This window comes from Oncorhynchus clarkii, chromosome 30, assembly GCF_045791955.1.
Source record: "Oncorhynchus clarkii lewisi isolate Uvic-CL-2024 chromosome 30, UVic_Ocla_1.0, whole genome shotgun sequence".
Classification (NCBI taxonomy): domain Eukaryota; kingdom Metazoa; phylum Chordata; class Actinopteri; order Salmoniformes; family Salmonidae; genus Oncorhynchus; species Oncorhynchus clarkii.
This window is the reverse complement of record NC_092176.1, coordinates 2,707,261-2,729,090: the sequence shown is the minus strand read 5'-3', so window position 1 is coordinate 2,729,090 and position 21,830 is coordinate 2,707,261. Positions and strand designations below refer to the sequence as shown.

At 43.4% G+C, this 21,830-nt stretch overlaps 1 protein-coding gene across 5 annotated transcripts in view; it reads left to right on the top strand.

The window, feature by feature from the left end:
• Nucleotides 1–13,549, top strand: part of LOC139389361 (rho-related BTB domain-containing protein 2-like) — a 93,903-nt gene extending 80,354 nt beyond the window's left edge. For 4 of the 5 annotated variants that reach the window (XM_071136062.1, XM_071136064.1, XM_071136066.1 and 1 more), the window contains 3 exons: nt 11,361–11,600; nt 11,958–12,063; nt 12,287–12,564. In XM_071136062.1, coding sequence (XP_070992163.1) covers nt 11,361–11,600; nt 11,958–12,063; nt 12,287–12,465 — 525 coding nt within the window. In that variant the 3' untranslated portion in view covers nt 12,466–12,564. Of the gene's footprint in view, nt 1–11,360; nt 11,601–11,957; nt 12,064–12,286 lie in introns of all 5 variants that reach the window. The other variant, XM_071136063.1, reaches the window with a different exon arrangement.
• The last annotated feature ends 8,281 nt before the right edge of the window (nt 13,550–21,830 follow it).

The following is a 21,830-nucleotide window of genomic DNA, read 5'->3' as shown; positions in this document are numbered from 1 at the left end:
TTTTGAAAGCCTAGTTAACAAACAGATCACCAACCATTTTGAATTTCACCGTACCTTCTCCGCTATGCAATCTGGTTTCCGAGCTGGTCATAGGTGCACCTCAGCCACTCTCAAGGTCCTAAACGATATCATAACCGCCATTGATAAGAGACAATACTGTGCAGCCGTATTCATCGACCTGGCCAAAGCTTTCGACTCTGTCAATCACCACATTCTTATCGGCAGACTCAACAGCCTTGGTTTCTCAAACCAAGACTGCCTCGCCTAGTTCACCAACTACTTCTCTGATAGAGTTCAGTGTGTCAAATCGGAGGGCCTGTTGTCCGGACCTCTGGCAGTCTCTATGGGGGTGCCACAGGGTTCAATTCTCGGGCCGACTCTTTTCTCTGTATACATCAATAATGTTGTTCTTGCTGCTGATCCATCTCTACGCAGACGACACCATTCTGTATACTTCTGGCCCTTCTTTGGACACTGTGTTAACTAACCTCCAGACAAGCTTCAATGCCTTACAACTCTCCTTCTGTGGCCTCCAACTGCTCTTAAATGCAAGTAAAACTAAATGCATGCTCTTCAACCGATCTCTGCCCGTACCTGTCTGCTTGTCCAGCATTACTACTCTGTACGGTTCTGACTTAGAATATGTTGACAACTACAAATACCTAGGTGTCTGGTTAGACTGTAATCTCTCCTTTCAGACTCACATTAAGCATCTCCAATCCAAAATGAAATCTAGAATTGGCTCCTATTTCGCAACAAAGCATTGTGCACTCATGCTGCCAAACACCCTCGTAAAACTGACTATCCTACCGATTCTTGACGTCGGCGATGTCATTTACAAAATACCCTCAACACTCTACTCAGCAAATTGGATTTAGTCTATCACAGTGCCATCCGTTTTGTCACCAAAGCCCCATATACTACCCACCACTGCGACATGTATGCTCTCGTTGGCTTGCCCTCGCTTCAAATTCGTTGCCAAACCCACTGGCTCCACTGGCTCCATATCTCAGCTCACTGGTCACCATAGCAGCACCCACCCATAGCACGCGCTCAAACAGGTATATTTCACTGGTTACCCCCAAAGCCAATTTGGCCTCATTTCCTTCCAGTTCTCTGCTGCCAATTACTGGAACGAATTGCAAAAATCACTGAAGCTGGAGACTCATATCTCCCTCACTAACTTTCAGCATCAGCTGTCAGAGCAGCTCACAGATCATTGCACCTCTAAATAGCTCATCCAACTACCTCATTCCCATATTGTTTTTGTTTTTTTTTGCTCCTTTGCACCCCAGTATCTCTACTTGCACATTCATCTCCTGCACGTCTTTCACTCCAGTGTTGAATTGCTAAATTGTAATTACTTCGCCACCACGGCCTATTTATTGTCTTACCTCCCTATCTTACCTCATTTGCACACACTGTATATAGATTTTTTTTCTATTGTGTGATTGACTGTACGTTAGTTTATTCCATGTGTAACTCCATGTTGTTGTTTGTGTCGCACTGCTTTGCTTTATCTTGGCTAGGTCACAGTTGTAAATGAGAACTTGTTCTCAACTAGCCTACCTGGTTAAAAAAAGGTGAAATAAAAAATACAAATCTGCCTGGTGAATGTCTGGCTATTTTCTGAGCCAGCCTCAATGGAGCAGAGGCAAGACACTTGATGTAGCACTTAACACAGACGCTCAAACGGAGTTCAATTCTTTGTTGTTGCTTTGCTTAGCAGCAAGGCCCTGGAATGACCGTTTTTCAGGCTCCTCTCTATTCAGGAGGAAAATAACTCGGAGTGGTGGTCAGGGTTGAAAAGAAGAAAGAAAAAGTGAAACTCGACTAGTGAAAGGAAAACAAAACGAGAGAAAGGTTGAAAAGAGACTTCTGAAAAAGGGCGTGGGAGGCGAGAGCACTTGTCAGAGCGATGGGTGCGCGTGAAGAAGCGTGCGTCTTTGGAGTCTCTGACCAAACCGTGTGCTGTACCGTGACTCATCTTGCGCCTCTGTTTCAAAGTGTGTCGAGTTTCACTTCTTCTTTCTTCTTTTCAACCCTGACCACCTCTCTGAGTTATTTTCCTCCTGAATAGGGCGGAGCCTGAAAAAACGGTCGTTCCACGGCCTTGCTGCTAAGCAAAGCAACAACAAAAAAATTGTCCTCCGTTTGAGCGAGACTGGATATCTATCTGTCTGCCATCAGCCAGCACAGTGCCTTCTTTAACACCTTTCCCTTTGAGTTGACTCGCCACACTCCATTCTCACTTCCTTCACACATATTTTTAGACTCACTCTTCGTGTTCATGCGGTGCTGTGAAAACACTGCTATTCTGGTCCTGCGAACAATAAACTCAATAAGCCCCTCCCTGATTGGATAGTTTGGTTTGAATGCCCTTCTGATGATGAGTAAGGAGTTCATCAAAGTTCATCTGAACTGCACTCACAAAGAATCATACAAACAATTTCAGGATAAAGACATGGTAAGACAGCCAACAGCTATCCAACAGCTATCTAGTAGCTGCATGTCAGGACAACCAACGTTAGCAGTTTGCATTAAAAGAGCAGAAACATGACAACCTAATTCAAATGAGTTTAAAAAAGAGAAGCACTGGTTAATTTATTCTTCCAGTCTGGCAAGTCCACAAGATTAGCCAGCCTTCAGAAGATTCTACCAAACACTTGATCCCAAATGTAAAAGTCCTGTCACTGCTAGAGTAAACGAGTTGATTGTTTTGCAAATGGATACAGCAACTCAGGAAGTTAATGAGATTCTTGAAAGAGCCATGAAAAATAACCCTGTGTGTAGACCGATGGATCAAGAAAGGACTGACTGTTTCGCTTATGGGCATATCAGCCTGCTTCTATCATCCCTTCTCCAACAAGGCACAGCATGCGTTGCTCAACCTCCAGGGCTGGCCATAGCTTTGAACGGCGCGGAAGAAATGTCTGAATCTGAGTTGGACAATGACGATTATCCTTTTAAATCCAAGTCACGTTAAGATTGATTTATAATTTAAACCTAACTGGAAAATAGGGGTAGGTTGTAGAGAGTCGAAGGGCCATAAATGGAATAAGAAACCTTAGTTGCTGGCTTAAGGCTGGTAGCAACCACTACAGAATGTCCAGTCAGAATAAGGATGAGTCATCCATTAAAGAACCATTATCTGTAATAAACCTTTTCTAACGACATCTGGACTTGTTCTTGCTGGACAGACCTGTGGCAGTGAAACCATATACACTGGTACCTACTGCTCATTGTTCATGGTCAGCTCTTAGTATATTTTACTAACCAAACGAATGACTTGACCCATCACCCAGTGGCAAGAAGTGACATCCCAAAAAACACAAACTATAAGTCTACGACACATAAATGACTCCTAGCCTCCCACACGTAAGGCTACTTTCTGTCCATAACACTAAAAATATCAAAACGAAATAGAAATGATTTTATTAAACTCAAACTAAATAAAAATGAGTGAATCAAGTTTGAAAACTAACTGAAACTCAACAGAATTTAAAAATCAAAAAAACGAATAGAAATGAAAGCTAATAGAAAAATCACAAAACTATAATAACCGCTGTGGTTTTCCATGCGAGTGTGTGTGCCCCAGTGGCTTATCTCTGACTAGTTGAGTGTGAAAGCCTGTCACGTTCCTCTCACACAAGACTAACAGTGACAGGAGACACGATGGAAGGGGTGAAGGGAGGGACAGTGTACGTTTGCAACAGAAGTTTAATGGTAGGAGGTGTTACTGCCACCACTCTCCAGCTCCTCTTGCTCTCTTTCTTTCAATCTTTCTCATGGTGGTAACGGTGGTTTGCTTTTTGACGACATGCTGTTGACATTTTGACACCGCTTACTTCAACTTTTTTCCCCCTCGGCTACCTTTTCTCTGTCGTGTTCTCTAAAGTTACTTGTCTCCATTTCCTTTTTTTCTGTCAACCAATCACTTCCTAAACCAACGAGGGTGAGTTGGGAAAAGATGCTGAATGACAGGAAAATCCCTAAATTGCCCTGGGCCCCCATAACGTTCCCTATGTCTCCCTGTCTCTGGTGACCTAGTGCTGTGTCCATACATTCCCCCGCTCCTCTGTCTGGGCGAGAGAACTTTGAACAGGAGCGTCTACCTGTGTCTCTACCTTGATCTTTCCTCCATAATAAAGGGTCACTGCCATGCTGACATTCTCCTAATTGGCACAGAGACAGGCAGGTGAGGGGCACCCCTGGGACTGAGGAAGGACCCCTGTGGTTCCCATAGCTCTACCCACCTCTAACCCTCTCCTGGCTAGACCACATGGCATTGCTCAATAGTGGTGTTGAGACTGCTCTGAGACTTTTTTTAAATGTCATGTTCTTTTAATACAACCGTTTGACCAACATATTGGGCTGAAAGGATGACATGTAAAACAAAAAATGTAATTGAATCACTACCTTGGTCAGAACTTACCCGACGCTAAGCACAGTTATAATGTATTATAAACATTTATTTTTCTAATTACGTTGATAACCAGTTTTTAATAGCAATAAGGTACTTCGAGGGGTTGTTGGTGTCAGAGGTTGTAAGTACTTTAAAGTAAACTCATGAGTGGCGCAGCGGTCTAAGGCACTGTATCTCCGTGCATGAGGCATCACTGTTTTCCTGGTTCGAATCCAGGCTGCATCACATCCAGCTGTGATTGGGAGTCCCATAGGGCAGCGCACATTTGGTCCAGCGTCTTCCAGGTTTGGCCGTGGTAGGCCGTCATTGTAAATAAGAATTTGTTCTTAACTGACTTGCCTAGTTAAATAAAATAAAACATTCAAAATACTCCTGTAGTTTATTTTTTTATATCTGTACTTTACTATTTATATTTTTGACAACTTTTACTTTTACTCCACTACATTCCTAAAGAAAATAATGTACTTTTTACTCCATACATTTTCCCTGACGTTTTTAGAAATGTATACTCTGTGTGTGCGCATGTGTGTGAGGGCGGGTGGGAGAAGATGAAGAGGTTACCATGGTCCGATGGTGCAATCTGCCGTCTCAGCAGTTTTGTTTCTATCCCTCCCAAAATCGCCCCCTGTAAAACTCCTTGGCCGTCACTGTGGCTGTGGGAATAAGTGTGCCTTTGTTTGCTCTCCTCTCAGGAGAGAAACACACTTGGATCCTCTCCAGGTTCTGAACAAGTTTCAAGATGGGGGGGGGGGGGGGGGGTTCTTGGCCTACCGTCAACTCATACACTGCACTAAGGATAGAGTAGTCTTCATGAATCTGGTATTTTCTTTTTCTTAACAGAACTTCTCCTCCGTCAATTTTCTTCAGTGGGGCAGTGATCATTTTGGCAGCTATTTTAGATTTAGTTTTAGTCTTAAAATACCTTTTTAGTCTTAGTCACATTTTAGTCATTTCATCCTTTGTTAGTTTTAGTCATTATCAGTCGACTAAAACTCTTGGCAATGTTTGGCTAGTTTTAGTCACAACCATTTTAGTCACATAATAATCAGTGTATTTTTTTCTATTAAATAATGAATATTTAGGCAGATGGCCTTGTCCAATTAGGCCTACTTTCCCCTCGTATAGATTGGCTGGCAACATTGATATTGCAGCTGATTGTAACTAATGCCAGCCATAATTAACCATATAGGCTTAAAGCCTTGGCTACAGGTTGTACAATTAACAGCTCTGATTTTCTCCCCGTCATAACCAACAAGGGGGTAAATAAGTTGGTTTCCTTAAAGGGTACAATTTGAGCTTTCCAAAAATCCCAAAAACTATTACTGTCCTCCTAATATTCAACAAATAGCATTCATTTCCCCAGTAGAATAAGGCAAACGCAACTCGCATTCAAGGACCGCGGCACGAGAGCAGGAAACACAGATTAGTGAATAGAAACACACATGGAAAAGTAGAACTTCAGATGTGATAAAAGCAAAAATAGCCTACGTGAAAGTAAGAGAGAGGTTTAACATCGCTTCTATACTGAACAAAAATATAAACGCAACATGCATCAATTTCAATGACGGATGGATTATCTTGGCAAACCAGAAATGCTCACTAACAGGGATGTAAATAAATTTGTCCACAAAATTTGAGCGAAATATACTTTTTGTGTGTATGTAAAATTACTGGGGTCTTTTTATTTCAGCTCATGAAAAATGGGACCAACACTTTACATGTTGCGTTTATATTTTTAAGTATAGTTGGGGTTAGTTACAAGTCAAAGGACCTGGCTTTGCATCAATTCAAAAGATTGACGAGTGACTGAAGTGACCACCTGGGGGCTGTGTGTAGGAGGGTTGGGCAGATCAGCTCAATCTGACCGTGCAACTGAAAGATGTCAATTCTGCCAATGAGATGATATTCTGCATGCATGTTTAGGATTGGACATAACTGTTGAAAAGCAGCTTCATGTCAAATTATAGCTCCATTGATCTCACATGGAATTCTCTTCTCGTTAGATGTTCGTCAACTAAAATGAGAAGGGATTTGTAATCGTTTTTTTGCAGGGCATTTCGTCTGATTATCGCCATAGTTTTAGTCAGGAAAAATAGGTTGTTGACGAGTATTTTTCACCATGGTTATTGTTGACAAAATTAACACTGATCCAGTGTTCCTGAGAGGTTAACTGTTTTCCTGAACCGAACTCTTCAAAGAACCACACAGCCACATGTCTATTGCACCTCAGCCCAGCCCATTCTGCCTGTATGGGTAGCTCTGGTCAGCCTGTGTGCTACTGCTCCAACAACAGACAATCTTATTGGAGCAGGACACAGTGAGAAGCAAACAGTGAGCGAATATTACCTTATTTTCTGTAGCTGTACTTTTGTACTTGTTTTATCCGTATATGGGGACGCATTAGCTTTTCTTTTTGTGTGTACTGTTCCGTTTTGGATGTGCTTACGTAAATGGTCCAGTCAGAGGTGTTTTCTCCTCGGTCCATCCCACAGCTCTGCTTCAAGCTCTGTCCCACAATGACATCCAAGCCTTCTATGACACGTGCAGCGACTGGCCGAGTGGGGTTATTCTGGGGTGCTTTGAGGCTGTTACCCTTAGCCACAGTGCTAGCTAGCGTCAACGCCTCCCTGGCGGGCCCGGAGCTTTCATCTCTGGCAGGATCAAAAGGTTCTACTCGACTGGAGACGGACTGCCCTTCACCTTGCACAACCCCATTCCCCCACGCCACTTCCTGTGACATCACTCTGACATCACTTTACTTACGTGATCCACCCACCCATGCCCTTACATTGAAGGTTGGTGTTAGAGTTTAATATTTTCCCGGTATTTTACAAATGTTCCATCCGGAGTATAAATCACTTTTCTCCCAGGGAACCCGGTATTTCCCGCCAAAACAGGAAGTGTCATTCAAAAGCATTAAAGCATGTAAATATGTCTGGATTTGATTAGAGCATAAAACAAATCTAACCTGATGCTACCTGTGCCTGATGAGACAAATATTAAATACATTTTATGAGCCCTACATTAATGACCTTTAATGAACCCAAGCCCAAAAAATACCAAATGCAGTACAGAGCCTACACATAATTCCCCATAACCAAAAACAGGTTTGTAGACATTTTTGCAAATGTAATAAAATGTTTAAACATATCTTATTTACATAAGTAATCAGACCCTTTGCTATGAGACTTAAAATTGAGTTCAGGTGCATCCTGTTTCCGTTGATCATCCATGAGATGTTTCTACGACTTGATTGGAGTCCACCTGTGGTAAATTAGATTGACTGGACATGATTAGGAAAGGCACACACCTGTCTATATACGGACCCACAGTTGACAGTGCATGTCAGAGCAAAAACCAAGCCAAGAGGTCGAAGGAATTGTCCATAGATTGTGTCAATGCAGAGATCTGGAGAAAGGTATCAAAACATTTCTGCAGCATTGAAGGTTCCCAAGAACACCGTGGCCTCCCTCATTCTTATGGAAGAAGTTTGGAACCACCATGAGCAATCGGGGGAGAAGGGCCTTGGTCAGAGAGGTGGCCAATAACCCGATGGTCACTCTGACAGAGCCGCAGATTTCTCTGCGGAGAAGGGAGAACCTTCCAGAAGGACAACCCCATCTCTGCAGCACTCCACCAATCAGGCCTTTATGGTAGAGTGGCCAGATGGAATCCACTCTTCAGTAAAAGGCACATGACAGCCTGCTTGGAGTTTGTCAAAAGGCACCTAAAGAGACTCTCAGATCATAAGAAACAAGATTCTCTGGTCTGGTGAAAGCAAGGTTGAACTCTTTGGCCTGAATGCCAAGTGTGACGTCTGGAGGAAATCTGGCACCATCCCAGTGATGGACATCTGTAATTATCATTTTTTCAGTTTTATTACATCTGCAAAAAAAATAACTTTGTTTTGTCATTATGGGGTAATATGTGTAGATTGAGGTGGGAAAAAAATGTAATCCCTTCTAGAATAAGGCTGTAACAGTAACAAAATGTGGAAAAAGTGAAGGGGACTGAATACTTTCCGAATGCACTGTAGATGATGTAGGCTACTGCATATTACGCACAACAGAAAAACATAAAATCCCATAGATGAGGCTATCTCTCCTGGGTAAATACATAACTTTCTCCAGTAGGCTAATATTTTTGAGTGTGAACTGTATTATACTGTATTGTATGGACTGGAATTTCGCACGTTGTTCAAACCATGATAAGGCAGAAGAAAACATGCGATTCTGGTTCAGCACATGCAGCCTACAAAGTCACAAGTTACAAGTATAGGCTATTGAATTTGATTTTAATTTTGAAATATAATAGGGCCTATTTGTTTAATTAGCAGGTTGACGCATATGTACCTTTATGTTTCCCCTAATGCTATTAGCCTACCTCCTCTTTCTCCCTCTTGTTGCTTCTTTCCTTCCTCGCTTTCAACAGTTAAATGGAATATGTTTTGTTGTCCTTTGTTTTCACCATTCTAATGACATTCTTATAATATAGTACTTGAATTAGATGCAGAAGTCTTCACAAATATTGAATGGTTATGGGTCTGAATAAATAACTGCTATAGCCTACTGCCATCGTGCGTTTGTTCTTCTTTCAAACTATCCATGAGTTCTATTGGGCTACTCTATTTAACATTCAGCAAAAAAAGCGCTTGCGTCCCTTGGATTTGTCTTGGTATAAGAAATGCAAAAAAAATGATGTCCCACAAGCTATTCTAGCCTAGCTTTCCCTGCAGGGGACTCCAAGAGTTAAGGAGCGTTTTTTTAAGGAACAGGTCAGCAGAGCACAGGTGCTTTTGTATTGTGCAAGAGATAGAGGTTATACGTTAGAAGCTTATTATTCATAACCAATCATGAATTAGCTAAATATAAGGCTAATACTGCATACAACAAAATACATTTAATAGGCCCTAATCTATGGATTTCACATGAGCCAATCAGAAGGAGTTTTTCCTTACAAAAGGGCTTTATTCCAGACAGAAATACTCTTCATTTTCATCAACTGTCCGGGTGGCTGGTCTCAGATGATCCCGCAGGTAAAGAAGCTAGATGTGGAGGTCCTGGGCTGGTGTAATTACATGTGGTCTGCGGTTGTGAAGCCAATTGGACATACTGCCAAATTCTATTTTAAAAAAACATTATGGTAGAGAAATTAACATTCAATTCTCTGGCAACAGTTCTGGTGGACATTCCTTCAGTGAGCAGGAATGTCCACCAGAACTTGAGGCATCTGTGGTATTGTTGTGTGACAAAACTGCACATTTTAGATTGACCTTTTATTGTCCCCAGCACAAGGTGCACCTTTGTAATGATCATGCTGTTTAATCAGCTTCTTGATATGTCACACCTGTCAACTGGATGGATTATCTTGGCGAAGGAGAAATGCACAATAACAGGGATGTAAACAAATGTGTACTCAAAACTTAGTCTCGGGCCTAACAACACCCGTGCCAATATATCCGACAAACACCGGCTTCTCTGGCATTATCACTTAAATAACTACTCAACTCAGCAATAAACTGCCCTTTTTCAGGATCCTTTCTTTCAAAGATAATTTGTAAATACTGTTTCCCATGCTTGTTCAATGAACCATAAACAATTAATGAACATGCACCAGTGGAACGCTCGTTAAGACACTAACAGCTTACAGACAGTAGGCAATTAAGGTCACAGTTATGAAATCTTAGGACACTAAAGAGGCCTTTCTACTGACACTGAAAAACACCAAATGAAAGATGCCCAGGGTCCCTGCTCATCTGCATGAACATGCCTTAGGCATGCTGCAAGGAGGTATGAGGACTGCAGATGTAGCCAGGGCAATACATTTCAATGTCCGTACTGTGAGATGCCTAAGATAGCGCTACAGGGAGACAGGAAGGACAGCTGATCGTCCTTGCAGTGGCAGACCACGTGTAACACCTCCTGCATAGGATCGGTGCATCCGAACAGCACACCTGCGGTACAGCTACAGGATGGCAACAACAACTGCCCGAGTTACACCAGGAACGTACAATCCCTCCATCAGTGCTCAAGACTGTCCACAGTAGACGGAGAGAGGCTGGACTGAGGGCTTGGCTTGTAGGCCTGTTGTAAGGCAGGTCCTCACCAGACATCACCGGCAACAACGTCGCCTTTGGGCACAAACCCACCGTCGCTGGACCAGACAGAACTGGCAAAAAGTGCTCTTCACTGACGAGTCGCGGTTTTGTCTCACCAGGGGTGATTTGGAGGTGGAGGGTTCTTCATGGTCTAGGGCGGTGTGTGTCAGCATCACCGGCACTGAGCTTGTTGTCATTGCAGGCAACCTCCCTCATGTGGTACCCTTCCTGCAGACTCATCCTGACATGACCCTCCAGCATGACAATGCCACCAGCCATACTGCTGGTCAGGAATGTCAGTGATCTGCCATGGCCAGCGAAGAGCCCCGATCTCAATCCCATTAAGCACGTCTGGGACCATTTGGATCGGAGGGTGAGGACTAGGGCCATTCCCCCCAGAAATGTCAGGGAACTTGCAGGTGCCTTGGAGGAAGAGTGGGGTAACATCTCACAGCAAGAACTAGCAAATATGGTGCAGTCCATGAGGAGGAGATGCACAACAGTACTTAATGCAGCTGGTGGCCACACCAGATACTGACTGTTACTTTTGATTTTGACCCCCCCCCCCCCTTTGTTCAGGGAAACATTATTCCATTTCTGTTAGTCACATGTCTGTGGAACTTGTTCATTTTATGTCTCAATTGTTGAATCTTGTTATGTTCATACAAATATTTACACATGTTAAGTTTGCTGAAAATAAACGCAGTTGACGGTGAGAAGACGTTTCTTTTTTTGCTGAGTTTAGAAGACATCGTATTATTATTTTCTAATTCACAAAATTTGAATCTCTCTATCCAACTTTCTCTCCCCTCCCTCCCCCTCTCCCCCTCCTTCCAGGTGTCCATCCCTGACACCAGTAGCTCCTGTATGCGTGCAGTGTTGGAGTTCATGTACTGTGGGCTGCTTTCGCCCTGTCCTGACCTGGAGCCTATTGAGCTTATCGTCCTATCCAACCGGCTGTGTCTGCCACGCCTTGTTGCCCTCACAGAGCAGCATGCTGTGAATGAGCTGCTCCAGTGGGCGATGAAGGGAGTGGACATCGACGGACAGGTGCTGGCTTACCTGGAGTTGGCTCAGGTGAGTCTTTACATGTACCGTATACTCTGAATGACAGTTGTACTGATGACACTGTTACTGCAATACACATAATACACATACTACATTCTGTTGTTAGGAAAATACTATTTCACTGGAGAGAACATTCTAATTGATATCCAAGAAGGATCGGACCACCCTATAGCTCAGGCCTATATCAGATACCCAACTATAGAAAACTTTGTTCTACAATGGCAGGTGACATTCATATTTAAAAGTCATTTGTCCACTTCCCATTCAAGTTCATCTTTCTTATTTGTAAAGTAAGAAAGTTTGAGGTCTTTTTTTTCCATTGGACCTTTTTGATGGACTGATCACCTATTCATTCATCCCTTGCAGTTCCACAATGCCAAGCAGCTGTCTGCCTGGTGTCTCCATCACATCTGCACCAACTACAACAGCGTCTGTCGCAAGTTCCCTAAAGACATGAAGGTCATGTCTCCAGGTACAGACCGCATTCCCTCTCTCTTCTCTACGTCTGTGTGTGTGTCTCCTCGTCTGCTCTGTTCTACATTTTTCATCTCTTTTGTACCTCCGATCCCCAACTTCGCTCCCCATCTCTCACTTGTTTCTCACATTACTTTTTGGTCCCATGTATTCACGCTGTCTTTCTATGTCTGTTTATGCATCTCTTGTGTTCTCTCCCCCATCTCTCTCTCTGCTTGTAGAGAACCAGAGGCACTTTGAGAAGCAGCGGTGGCCTCCGGTGTGGTTCCTGAAGGAGGAGGACCGCTACCTGCGCTCTCAGAAGGAGCGCGAGCGCGAGGAGGAGATCCTACGCAAGCTGCGCACCAAGAGAGGCTGGTGCTTCTCGAGACACCCGTCCTCCTCGCCCCATGTCTCCTGAGGCTGTCACCCCTCCATGACCCCTCCTGCTTCTGACCTCTCCATGACGGGAGAGCCAAGTCTCTCTTCTGTACGATTGTGTGTGGGTGTATGGGGGGGGGGGGGGGGGGGGGGCTCAGTGACCAGTCCAGTTCTCTGTGCCCAAGATAGTCTCACCTAGCTGGGCCTCAATGACCAGTCCAGTCCTGCCTCCTCCCCCTGAGATCCACCCACCAGCCTGGGGGAGACGAGACTGGGAACAAAAGGGCTCTCTCTCTCTGCCCCTCAGTCACACAGAAGCTAAAGACCATTCCACAGACCACTGCTAAGACTCCCCTATGGGGAGGTTACCTCTGCCTTCACGTCTATTAGACTGTTAGCACACTGGACAAGACCAGAAGCCAGGGGGCGCCAGCTCTGCTTCAACACACATGGAAAGATGCTTTGTTTGGTTTTATTTCGCTTAGGGATTTGAAATTAGAGTAGAGCCCATCCCAGAGTTGGGTGTTTTGCCTCAGAGTCTCTGACCACCACCTATGCCTGTCTGACTTCTCTTCCACAGACTTTGTCATCCACTTTGGACAGGTTTGACACCATTTTGTTTCTCCCGGGTTTCATCCCAGTGAACCTCCGTGTTGGGGGTTCTGTTCTAGAATCAGCTGTGCAAGGGAGGGGCAGTAGAGGTGGTTAGTCTGGGTTGAGGTACCTGCTCAAGCAAAGGTGGTGGTTTGTGATTCAAGCACCCATCGTGATCCCCCACATAACACCAAGAGGAGAGGCCAACAGTGCTGAACAAATCCCCCTCAATGACATTCAAAGTGAACACTTGATAGCATTTCTGGATCAGAGGGCTATTTTATACCACTGCCATGGGAGGGAGTAAGAAGCCGAACTGAACAGATTTCTTTTTGCTCTGTCTTAATTGACCACTAGGGTGCCCCTCAGCCAGCCTGCCTTAACTCCCCCGTACCACAGGGGGCAGCACTGCTCAGGGTTCCATCATCAACCCTCACCGGGAGCAAACAGGAGTTTTCTCCCCTGCCTGCATATATCCTTAATTCTAGTGTCTTTTAACTTTATTTTATTACAGCTGTATTTGAAAGTCACCTGTAGTCTTTTGTCCTCACTGAGTGTTGAAAGCACATGTATTATACCAAAAAATTAAGCTGTGACATGTTCCCTCCCTCCTGTCTCCTTGCCTTCCTCTCCTTGCCTCCTACATAACATGGCAAATGTGGGGAGGAAGGGAATAGAGGAAGATAAACTTTTTGATCCCCCCCCAGTATGTTTTTATAAAGCTGCAATGTCAGGTAAAACCCAGGTGCCACTGCAGGACTTCCACTCCTTTAGCTGGAATTGAAAATGGCGCTCAGGATGTCCACTTAAAAGACAGTACGTTTATGACACACATACACACTCACATTTACACTTGTACCTGTCTTTTCGGTCCACTATTTTGAGGGATTTATGTCTGCTCAGCCCTTCATCAGTGTTAATATACGAAAACCTTTCAATCTACCCATATAGTGTTACATTCAGATGTGCTGCACTAGGGTTATTTTTTTCTTATTAAAAGGTGTCTGATAGACATTAACGTTAGTGAATATATTCATAGTATTATGAATTTCAATGTTGGTCTTTTCAGTATGAGCAGAGCTATGCTTTGAAGTTGAATCTGTCCATTTATTTAACGACATTCTGTCGTTTTCAATGCCGCGCTAGACCAAATATTTAACTTGCTTTTTTAAAAATGTCTTGCGCTGCAGAGTGCAGTTCTGTTTTCGTTGTGAGGGAGTGTGCTGCGTCAATCAATTTGTGAACAAAGGGAATGTGTAGTACTGTCTTTTAGTTGAGTGCTATGGAGATTATGGCTGCTGAGAACATGTTAATAACCCACGGCACCGTCAAGATCTTAATGTATCCAAGACATTGTGTTACAACAGGCAAGTTGGAAGAAGAAGGAAAACAATAACTAACAAAGCATTATTACTGTATTTTAATTGCCTTCTTTTTGCACAAAAGTGGTAGTTATGTGGGAAAAAAGAAGACTTTGTAACATGTTTCTCTTTACCACCTTCGTTCTATTTGTGGGTTTGAGATTTCCACCCCCGCCTTTACCCAGGTGACTGTGGGAGATAGATGGATGGCGTGAAACTTGTTTTTTTTTTTGTGTTTTTTTAGCTTTTCTTCACCGGATGCGTGTTCTAGTCATCAACAGCTACTGAAATAGCTATGCGATAGGATCTCATGAGACCCAAGTGAGAATTGGGCTGATTTTTACCATATTTGGAATTGGAACACTGAAATAGTCCTTCGGACTAGGATATTGGAACATTAATCTGGGGTTGACATAGGAACATAGAGCTATTTGACTTCCATGTCCCCTTTCAGTGCCAAAAAGGATGAGCTATTAAAGTTGTCTTACTAATGGTAGACATGCCCTACAAAGCCTTCCCTCATGGAAGTGCACATCCACTATTAGGAATCGGAGTATACTCAAAATGTACAGTGTAAGGTAGTGGTATACAGTTGCAGACAGGTTCTACAAAGGATAATAGTAGAGCTGATTGATTCAGTCTCTGGTTAATGACTCACACCCAGTCTCACCCACTTAACCAGGCCAGAGAGGCAGGCCTCTCCCTCGCCTTCCTCCCACATCTGAGTCTCCCTCTGGGGCTGCAGACCCCAGCGCTACTCCCGGAGAGTTTCTGGGTCTTCGGGTGGTCAGTGGAAACACAGGCCTTAAGTTAGTAGGCGAAGGGGCTGTTAGTATTGTAAGTTCTCTTAGTCTGTTTCGGTTTGGGAAACTGATTTAGTCTGCCACTACAAACTAGCCGATTACCCTCTGTAATGCCCTAGAGACCAAGGTTTAGACACCTGTGATCTAGGGGATGCGAACGCTTACTATGAGAATACTGGTTGCCTTGTGTGAATGCTGTTCAACACTTGTGGGATGTGGTTATTATTTTTGCATCATGGCCTAATTTTGGTTTTGTAAATGCACTTTTCTTCGTCTTTCAGTATCGGGTTGCACTTTCCTTCCTTTTGTGGTCTTTTTAGCTCTGACTTTTTTGTGCTTGGCATGGACAATTCTTTAACAAGGTTGTTTTAAAAATTTGATCTTTTGTAGCATGGGATCTTCCTTTCTCCCTTCAACTGTCCATGTGGCTTTCTAGGGCTTTGACTGAGTGTGTATCTATCTCGTCATGCTCACATACAAAGGCAACCCGGGCTCAGCTGTAGTATCGTGGTATTAGTGACTGAAATGAAAGCCTCTGTCCATTATGTGTGAAGCCTCTCAAGTCAGTCATACTATTGTAATTGTATATAATATCATCCTCATACGTTCAGTTGGCTTGAGTACAGCCTAAATGTAACGTCATTGGGGATCTCATCATGACATTGAGGGTACACAGGAATGTGTGTACATGTCAGTAACTAATGACAATGGTTATTGACGTTAGCAAGATGTGTTGCTTCTTGTACAGTGTTAAAAGCAGTATTTTACCAGGTGTGGGACCATGGTTTCCCCAGGATTTGACATCTCGGGTGCTGGTACAGTACGTAGGTTGTGTTCACGTTCTAAAGATTTATGAATTCATACACCTTGGGAATGTCCTATTTATACATCGGGCAGCCTTGGGAATGTCCTATTTATACATCGGGCAGCCTTGGGAATGTCCTATTTATACATCGGGCAGCCTTGGGAATGTCCTATTTATACATCGGGCAGCCTTGGGAATGTCCTATTTATACATCGGGCAGCCTTGGGAATGTCCTATTTATACATCGGGCAGCCTTGGGAATGTCCTATTTATACATCGGGCAGCCTTGGGAATGTCCTATTTATACATCGGGCAGCCTTGGGGATGTCCTATTTATACATCGGGCAGCCTTGGGAATGTCCTATTTATACATCGGGCAGCCTTGGGAATGTCCTATTTATACATCGGGCAGCCTTGGGAATGTCCTATTTATACATCGGGCAGCCTTGGGAATGTCCTATTTATACATCGGGCAGCCTTGGGAATGTCCTATTTATACATTGGGCAGCCTTGGGAATGTCCTATTTATACATTGGGCAGCCTTGGGACTGTCCTATTTATACATCGGGCAGCCTTGGGAGCTACAGTGAGAGGAATGCTTTGATTGGGCTGAAATGCATGTATACACAGGGAAACAAATTACGAAGTGGATCTTTGGCTTTGAACCGCCGTCAATAGTTGACCCACATTGCCCCCTATTGCCCCATTTCTGTACCTGTCATTTGAAACGTCACATTAAGTCCATACTCTTTTGATGTCACTTTCACATCACCTTAATTTGCATCAGCTCAAGAGTGTAGTATTGTCCAAAGAAAACATGAGTATTGCTGAGAATTCGAAGAATATTTTCGACCATGCCGCTTATTGACAGAGAACCCCTTGTTGTTGTTGTTTGCCCCTGGTCTGGCGTCTCCTGTGCCTTTTGAGATGACCTCATGCTGGCGCCCTCTTGTCGAGCATCTAGCGGTCAAACAGGGAAATGGTTCTGATCGTTTTTTTCCACCATTAATTTTTCTGTTAGGGAATTTTAGAAACACTTAAAATAAATTGTATCACTATATTTAGCTCTATTTACTTTCAGATTTGAACATTCTAATTAGCATCAAAGTAGACATCATGAAAGACTACAAATCCCTGCAAGCTCATGCCTGTCATCTGTAACACCTTTGCTAACTGGTTTTGTGTCAATTTAAAACATGCTAAACATTTTCGCCCAGATCATCAAAGCATTTGTAGTTCTTTATGATAGCCACATTAGCCTCTAATTAGCATTTCATCTTTTTTTTTTTTGGGGGGGGGGGGGGGGGGTAAATACAGGCAAATATTTTGATAAAAGTCACCTTGTCCTAGAGAGATTTACACGAAACACAGCCCTTATTTGAGGTGTTTCTAAAATCTCCTATGGTAAAAATGAATGGTGGAAAAACGATTATGACTCGTACCATGGTACTCTATAGGCTTACTGTACATATGAGGAGGGGCCTCTAAACCAATGCCTTCTGGGTTCAGGTTGGCACCCACCATGCAGGCTAAAAACACATGTGCACACACATTTGACCAGGCAGGTTTCCTCATTGTCTCTTAGTGCCTGTGGATTGACCAATTATTCCGCCATCCTATGCTGTGTACCAAAGGGGCTATGTTGTTGAGGCCTACAGTAGTCTACAGTAGCTGTGGGGTACACAGTGCATAAGGCCCCTGACTTGGAGCTTTACAAATATGTCACCCAAACCTTGTTGTCACATCGTCCAAACTAAGCTAGACTGTAGATACTAAATTGTTGAGAAGACATTGAGAACCAACAGATTTCAGATTCATGAACAAACTGATCTTTTGCACTTGGCAGTCTGTCAAGGCATGCCCTTTCTGTCTATTATGTAGCCTTAAGTTTACACCATGTGTGTACTAATGGATTATTAAACCCAGTTTTACCAGCTTGCCTCGGCAGTCACAAATGGCTTCAACCCAACTCTGGCTCCTGCTCTCTCGCTCTCTCTCTCTCTCTCTCGCTCTCTCTCTCCTTGTGGCAGAGATGGCACTAGTGTAGAACTGGGCTATTCATTAGAGATGTAGTGAACCGTCCCACGGTGTAGGGGCGGGGAGTCCCGCCAATAAAGAAGGGAGACAGTACCATAAAATGTGAAGTTGAGCACTACAGTGTCTACCTTTTTTTTTTTTTACACAAAATGGCACAACTGCTCCTCTGCTCCAACGATACTCTCCAGTTAATTTTGTAAACCTGATCTCCACTTGTTTGACCCAAAACTGTGTGTTACCTACCACTCGCTAGTCAGGAACTCGGAAATTTCCGACTTGCTAACTTGCTGAACAGGGCACGTGTATAACCACCAGCAGTTAGCAAGTCACACATTTATTTGAAATTTTAATAGTTCCAATTAGCACATGAATGCGTCATTCGCCCAGGACGGAGAGAGCTGGGAGGGACAGAAGCCTTGGTAGGTTGTAGGTGTATCTCTGCTCTGTGACATTTTCAGTGTGACTTATACATAGTATTAATATGCACTTCTGTTTCCCTCTTCTCATTTCAAATGAATATTGGTATTAACTGCTTGTGTTAATATGTTTCTGAAACAGAAAAAGCACACAGACACACACAACACACCACGTACACACCATATTAAGGGCTTTTTTAAAAGACAACTATCAGAATGTTTTGCTGCTTTTGCAAAAATGTTTTGAATAATCCTTTGTAATATTTTTTAACCACTGATTTGTAAAAAAGAAAAAGGAAACTAAATATAATTTTTTTGCCGTTTCAGTATTTTAATGTTTCGCCTGGCTTTTAATTAAACCCTAATAAATATTATCTATTTGTCCTTTTGTCTTTTGAGCCTATTGTTCTATATCAATTCTCCATGATGCTTCTTGTGCACAGAAATGTTTTAGAAACTGTGTGTGTGTGTGTGTGTGTGTGTGTGTGTGACAAGTGGGAACATTTCACTGGTACCCACAAGGAAACAGGCTATTTTAGGTTTAGGAGTTAGGGTTAGAATTAGGTTTAGGAGCTAGGATTAGGATTATGGTTAGGGATTAGGGAAAATAGGATTTTGAATGTGAATCAGTTGTTTGGTCCTCACTAGGATAGTAAAATGTGTGTCGTGTCTGTGTCAGGGGAAAGCGACTGCCCTCTCATTGAAACCACGGAGGTTCAAGGCCAACCGCAGGCACTGCAGGCATCTTTAGAACAAAACAAGATCCTATATTATAGTGAATTAAAAAAGGTGATCTTCGTGGTCAATCTTTGTGTAAATAAAATACATGTTTGAAAGACAATCATGTTACCAAAAGTTGCTTCTAATACACCAAATGTATGTCCTTGAATTGATTATTTTAAAATCACACGAAGAAGGAATCATTTAGTTCAGTTTGTCATTTATTGTCATGAGTAGGCAGAAATTAGCGGTTTCTGCTCGACGGAACAGCTGCAAAGTCAAACATGGCTATATTGGAAAACTTCATGAAAACGAAAATGTGCTTTCTGAACTTAATTTAAGGTACTGTAAGTGTTAGACATTAGGGTTAGCACTGTGGTTAAGGTTATGGTTAGGTTTAAAATCAGATTTTATGACTTTGTGGCTATGCAGCTTGTGACCACTGCATAGCTGCATCCAGTACATGAGTCATCTCAATAAATGCTAACCCGCTAATTTAGTTGCTAATTGTTGTAGAAAGATGGCACTTGGATGCATAGCCGCAATTATCGGGCTCCTAACCAATTTTGTTATTTAGTTTGCGCTGATCTTACATTTTTTTGTTCATGAGGTTTCTGCCATTTCCTATGACTGATAAAGATTCTGGACATCAGAACAGCAATCACTCACCTCAATCTGGACGAAGACTTCTACTTCAATGAGTGGCGCAGCGGTCTAAGGCACTGCATTTAAGTGCAAGAGGCAGTCCCTGGTTTGATTCCAGGCTGAATCACATCCGGCCGTGATTGTGAGTCCCATAGGGCGGCGCACAGTTGGCCCAGCGTCGTCCAGGGTAGTAAATAATAATTTGTTCTTAACTGATTTGCCTAGTTGAATAAAGGTTAAATAAATGAGTCTTCGGCACAGGACATACTGCGCTCACCTCAGAGCAGACCCTAATCCCCGACACTCGGAAGAGGAAAACACGTTGTTATCGAGGTCGCCGGACAGGCACATTGACAAGACTATGGTGGTGAGTGAATAAACTGCCCCTACCATTTTGTTCTATTGGCGAATGTGCAATCACTGGAGAACAAGCTGCACGACTATCCTATCAACGAGACATTAAGAACTATAATAAACTGTGCTTTTCGGAGTCATGGCTGAACAAGGACATGGATAATACACAGGGTTTGTCATGCATCGGCAGGACAGAACAGTAGCGTCCGGGAAGATCCGTGGAGGTGGGGTGGGGTGTGTCTCATTGTCAACAAAGACTGGTGCACAATCTCTAATATTAAGGAAGTTAGACCATGCTGTTTACCAAGAGAGTCTATCTATATTTTTTCGTAGATGTCTATTTACCACCACAAACCAATGCTGGTACTAAGACCACACTCAACGAGCAGTATAGGGCCATAAGTGAACAAGAAAATGCTTTCCCACAGGCGGCGCTTCCAGTGGCCAGTGATTTTAATGCAGGAAAAAAAAGTGTTTTACCTCATTTCTACCAGCATGTCACCTGTGCAACTAGAGGGGGGGGGGGGGGGGCTGTAGATCATCTTTACTACACACACAGATGCATACAAAGCTCTCACTCACCCCACATTTGGCAAATCTGACTATAACTCTTATCATCCAGATTCCTGCTTGCAAGTAAAAACTCAAACAGGAAGTACAAGTGACGCCCCAATACGGAAGTGGTCCGATGAAGCTGATGCTAAGGTACAGGACTGTTTCGCTAGCACAGACTGGGATATGTTCTGGGATTCATCCGATGGCATTGAGGAGTTTACCACATAAGTCACCAGCTTCATTAATAACTGCATTGACGACGTGGTCCCTACAGTGACAGTATGTACACATCCCAACCAGAAGCCATGGATTTCAGGCAGCATCCGCACTGAGCTAAAGGCTAGAGCTGCCGCTTTCAAAGAGCGGAACACTAATCCGGACACTTGTAAAAGAAAATCCTGATACGCCCTCCGACTAATGATCAAACAGGCAAAGTGTCACTACAAGAATAAGATTGAATCCTATTATACCGTCTCTGATGCTCGTCAGATGTGGCAGAACTTGCAAACCATCACAGATTACAAAGAGAAAACAAGCTGAAAGATGCCCAGTGAGGCGAGCAGACGAGGGAAATGCTTTCTATACTCGCGTCGAGGCAAGCAACACTGAACCATATGTGAGAGCACCAGCTGTTCTGGACGACTGTCTGATCACGCTCTCTGTAGCCGATGTGAGTAAAATCTTTAAACAGGTTAACATCCACGAGGCCGCAGGGCCAGACAGATTAAAATGATGCGTACTCAGATCATGCCCTGACCAGCTGGCAAGTGTCTTTCTTCACTGACATTTTCAATCTTTCCCTGACGCAGTCTGTAATACCTACATGCGTTAAACAGACCACCATAGTCCCTGTGCTGAAGAACACAAAGGTAACCTGTTTAAATGACTATTGCCCCTGGCACTCACATCTGTAGCCATGAAATGCTTTGAAAGGCTGGTCATGGTTCATATCAACACCATCATCCCAGAAACCCTGGACCCAGTCCAATTCACATACCGCCCAAACAGATCCACAGATAACGCAATCTCTACTTCCCACCTGGACAAAAGGAACACCTGCGTGAGAATGCTGTTCGTAAACTACAGCTCAGCTTACAACACCATAGTGTCCTCCA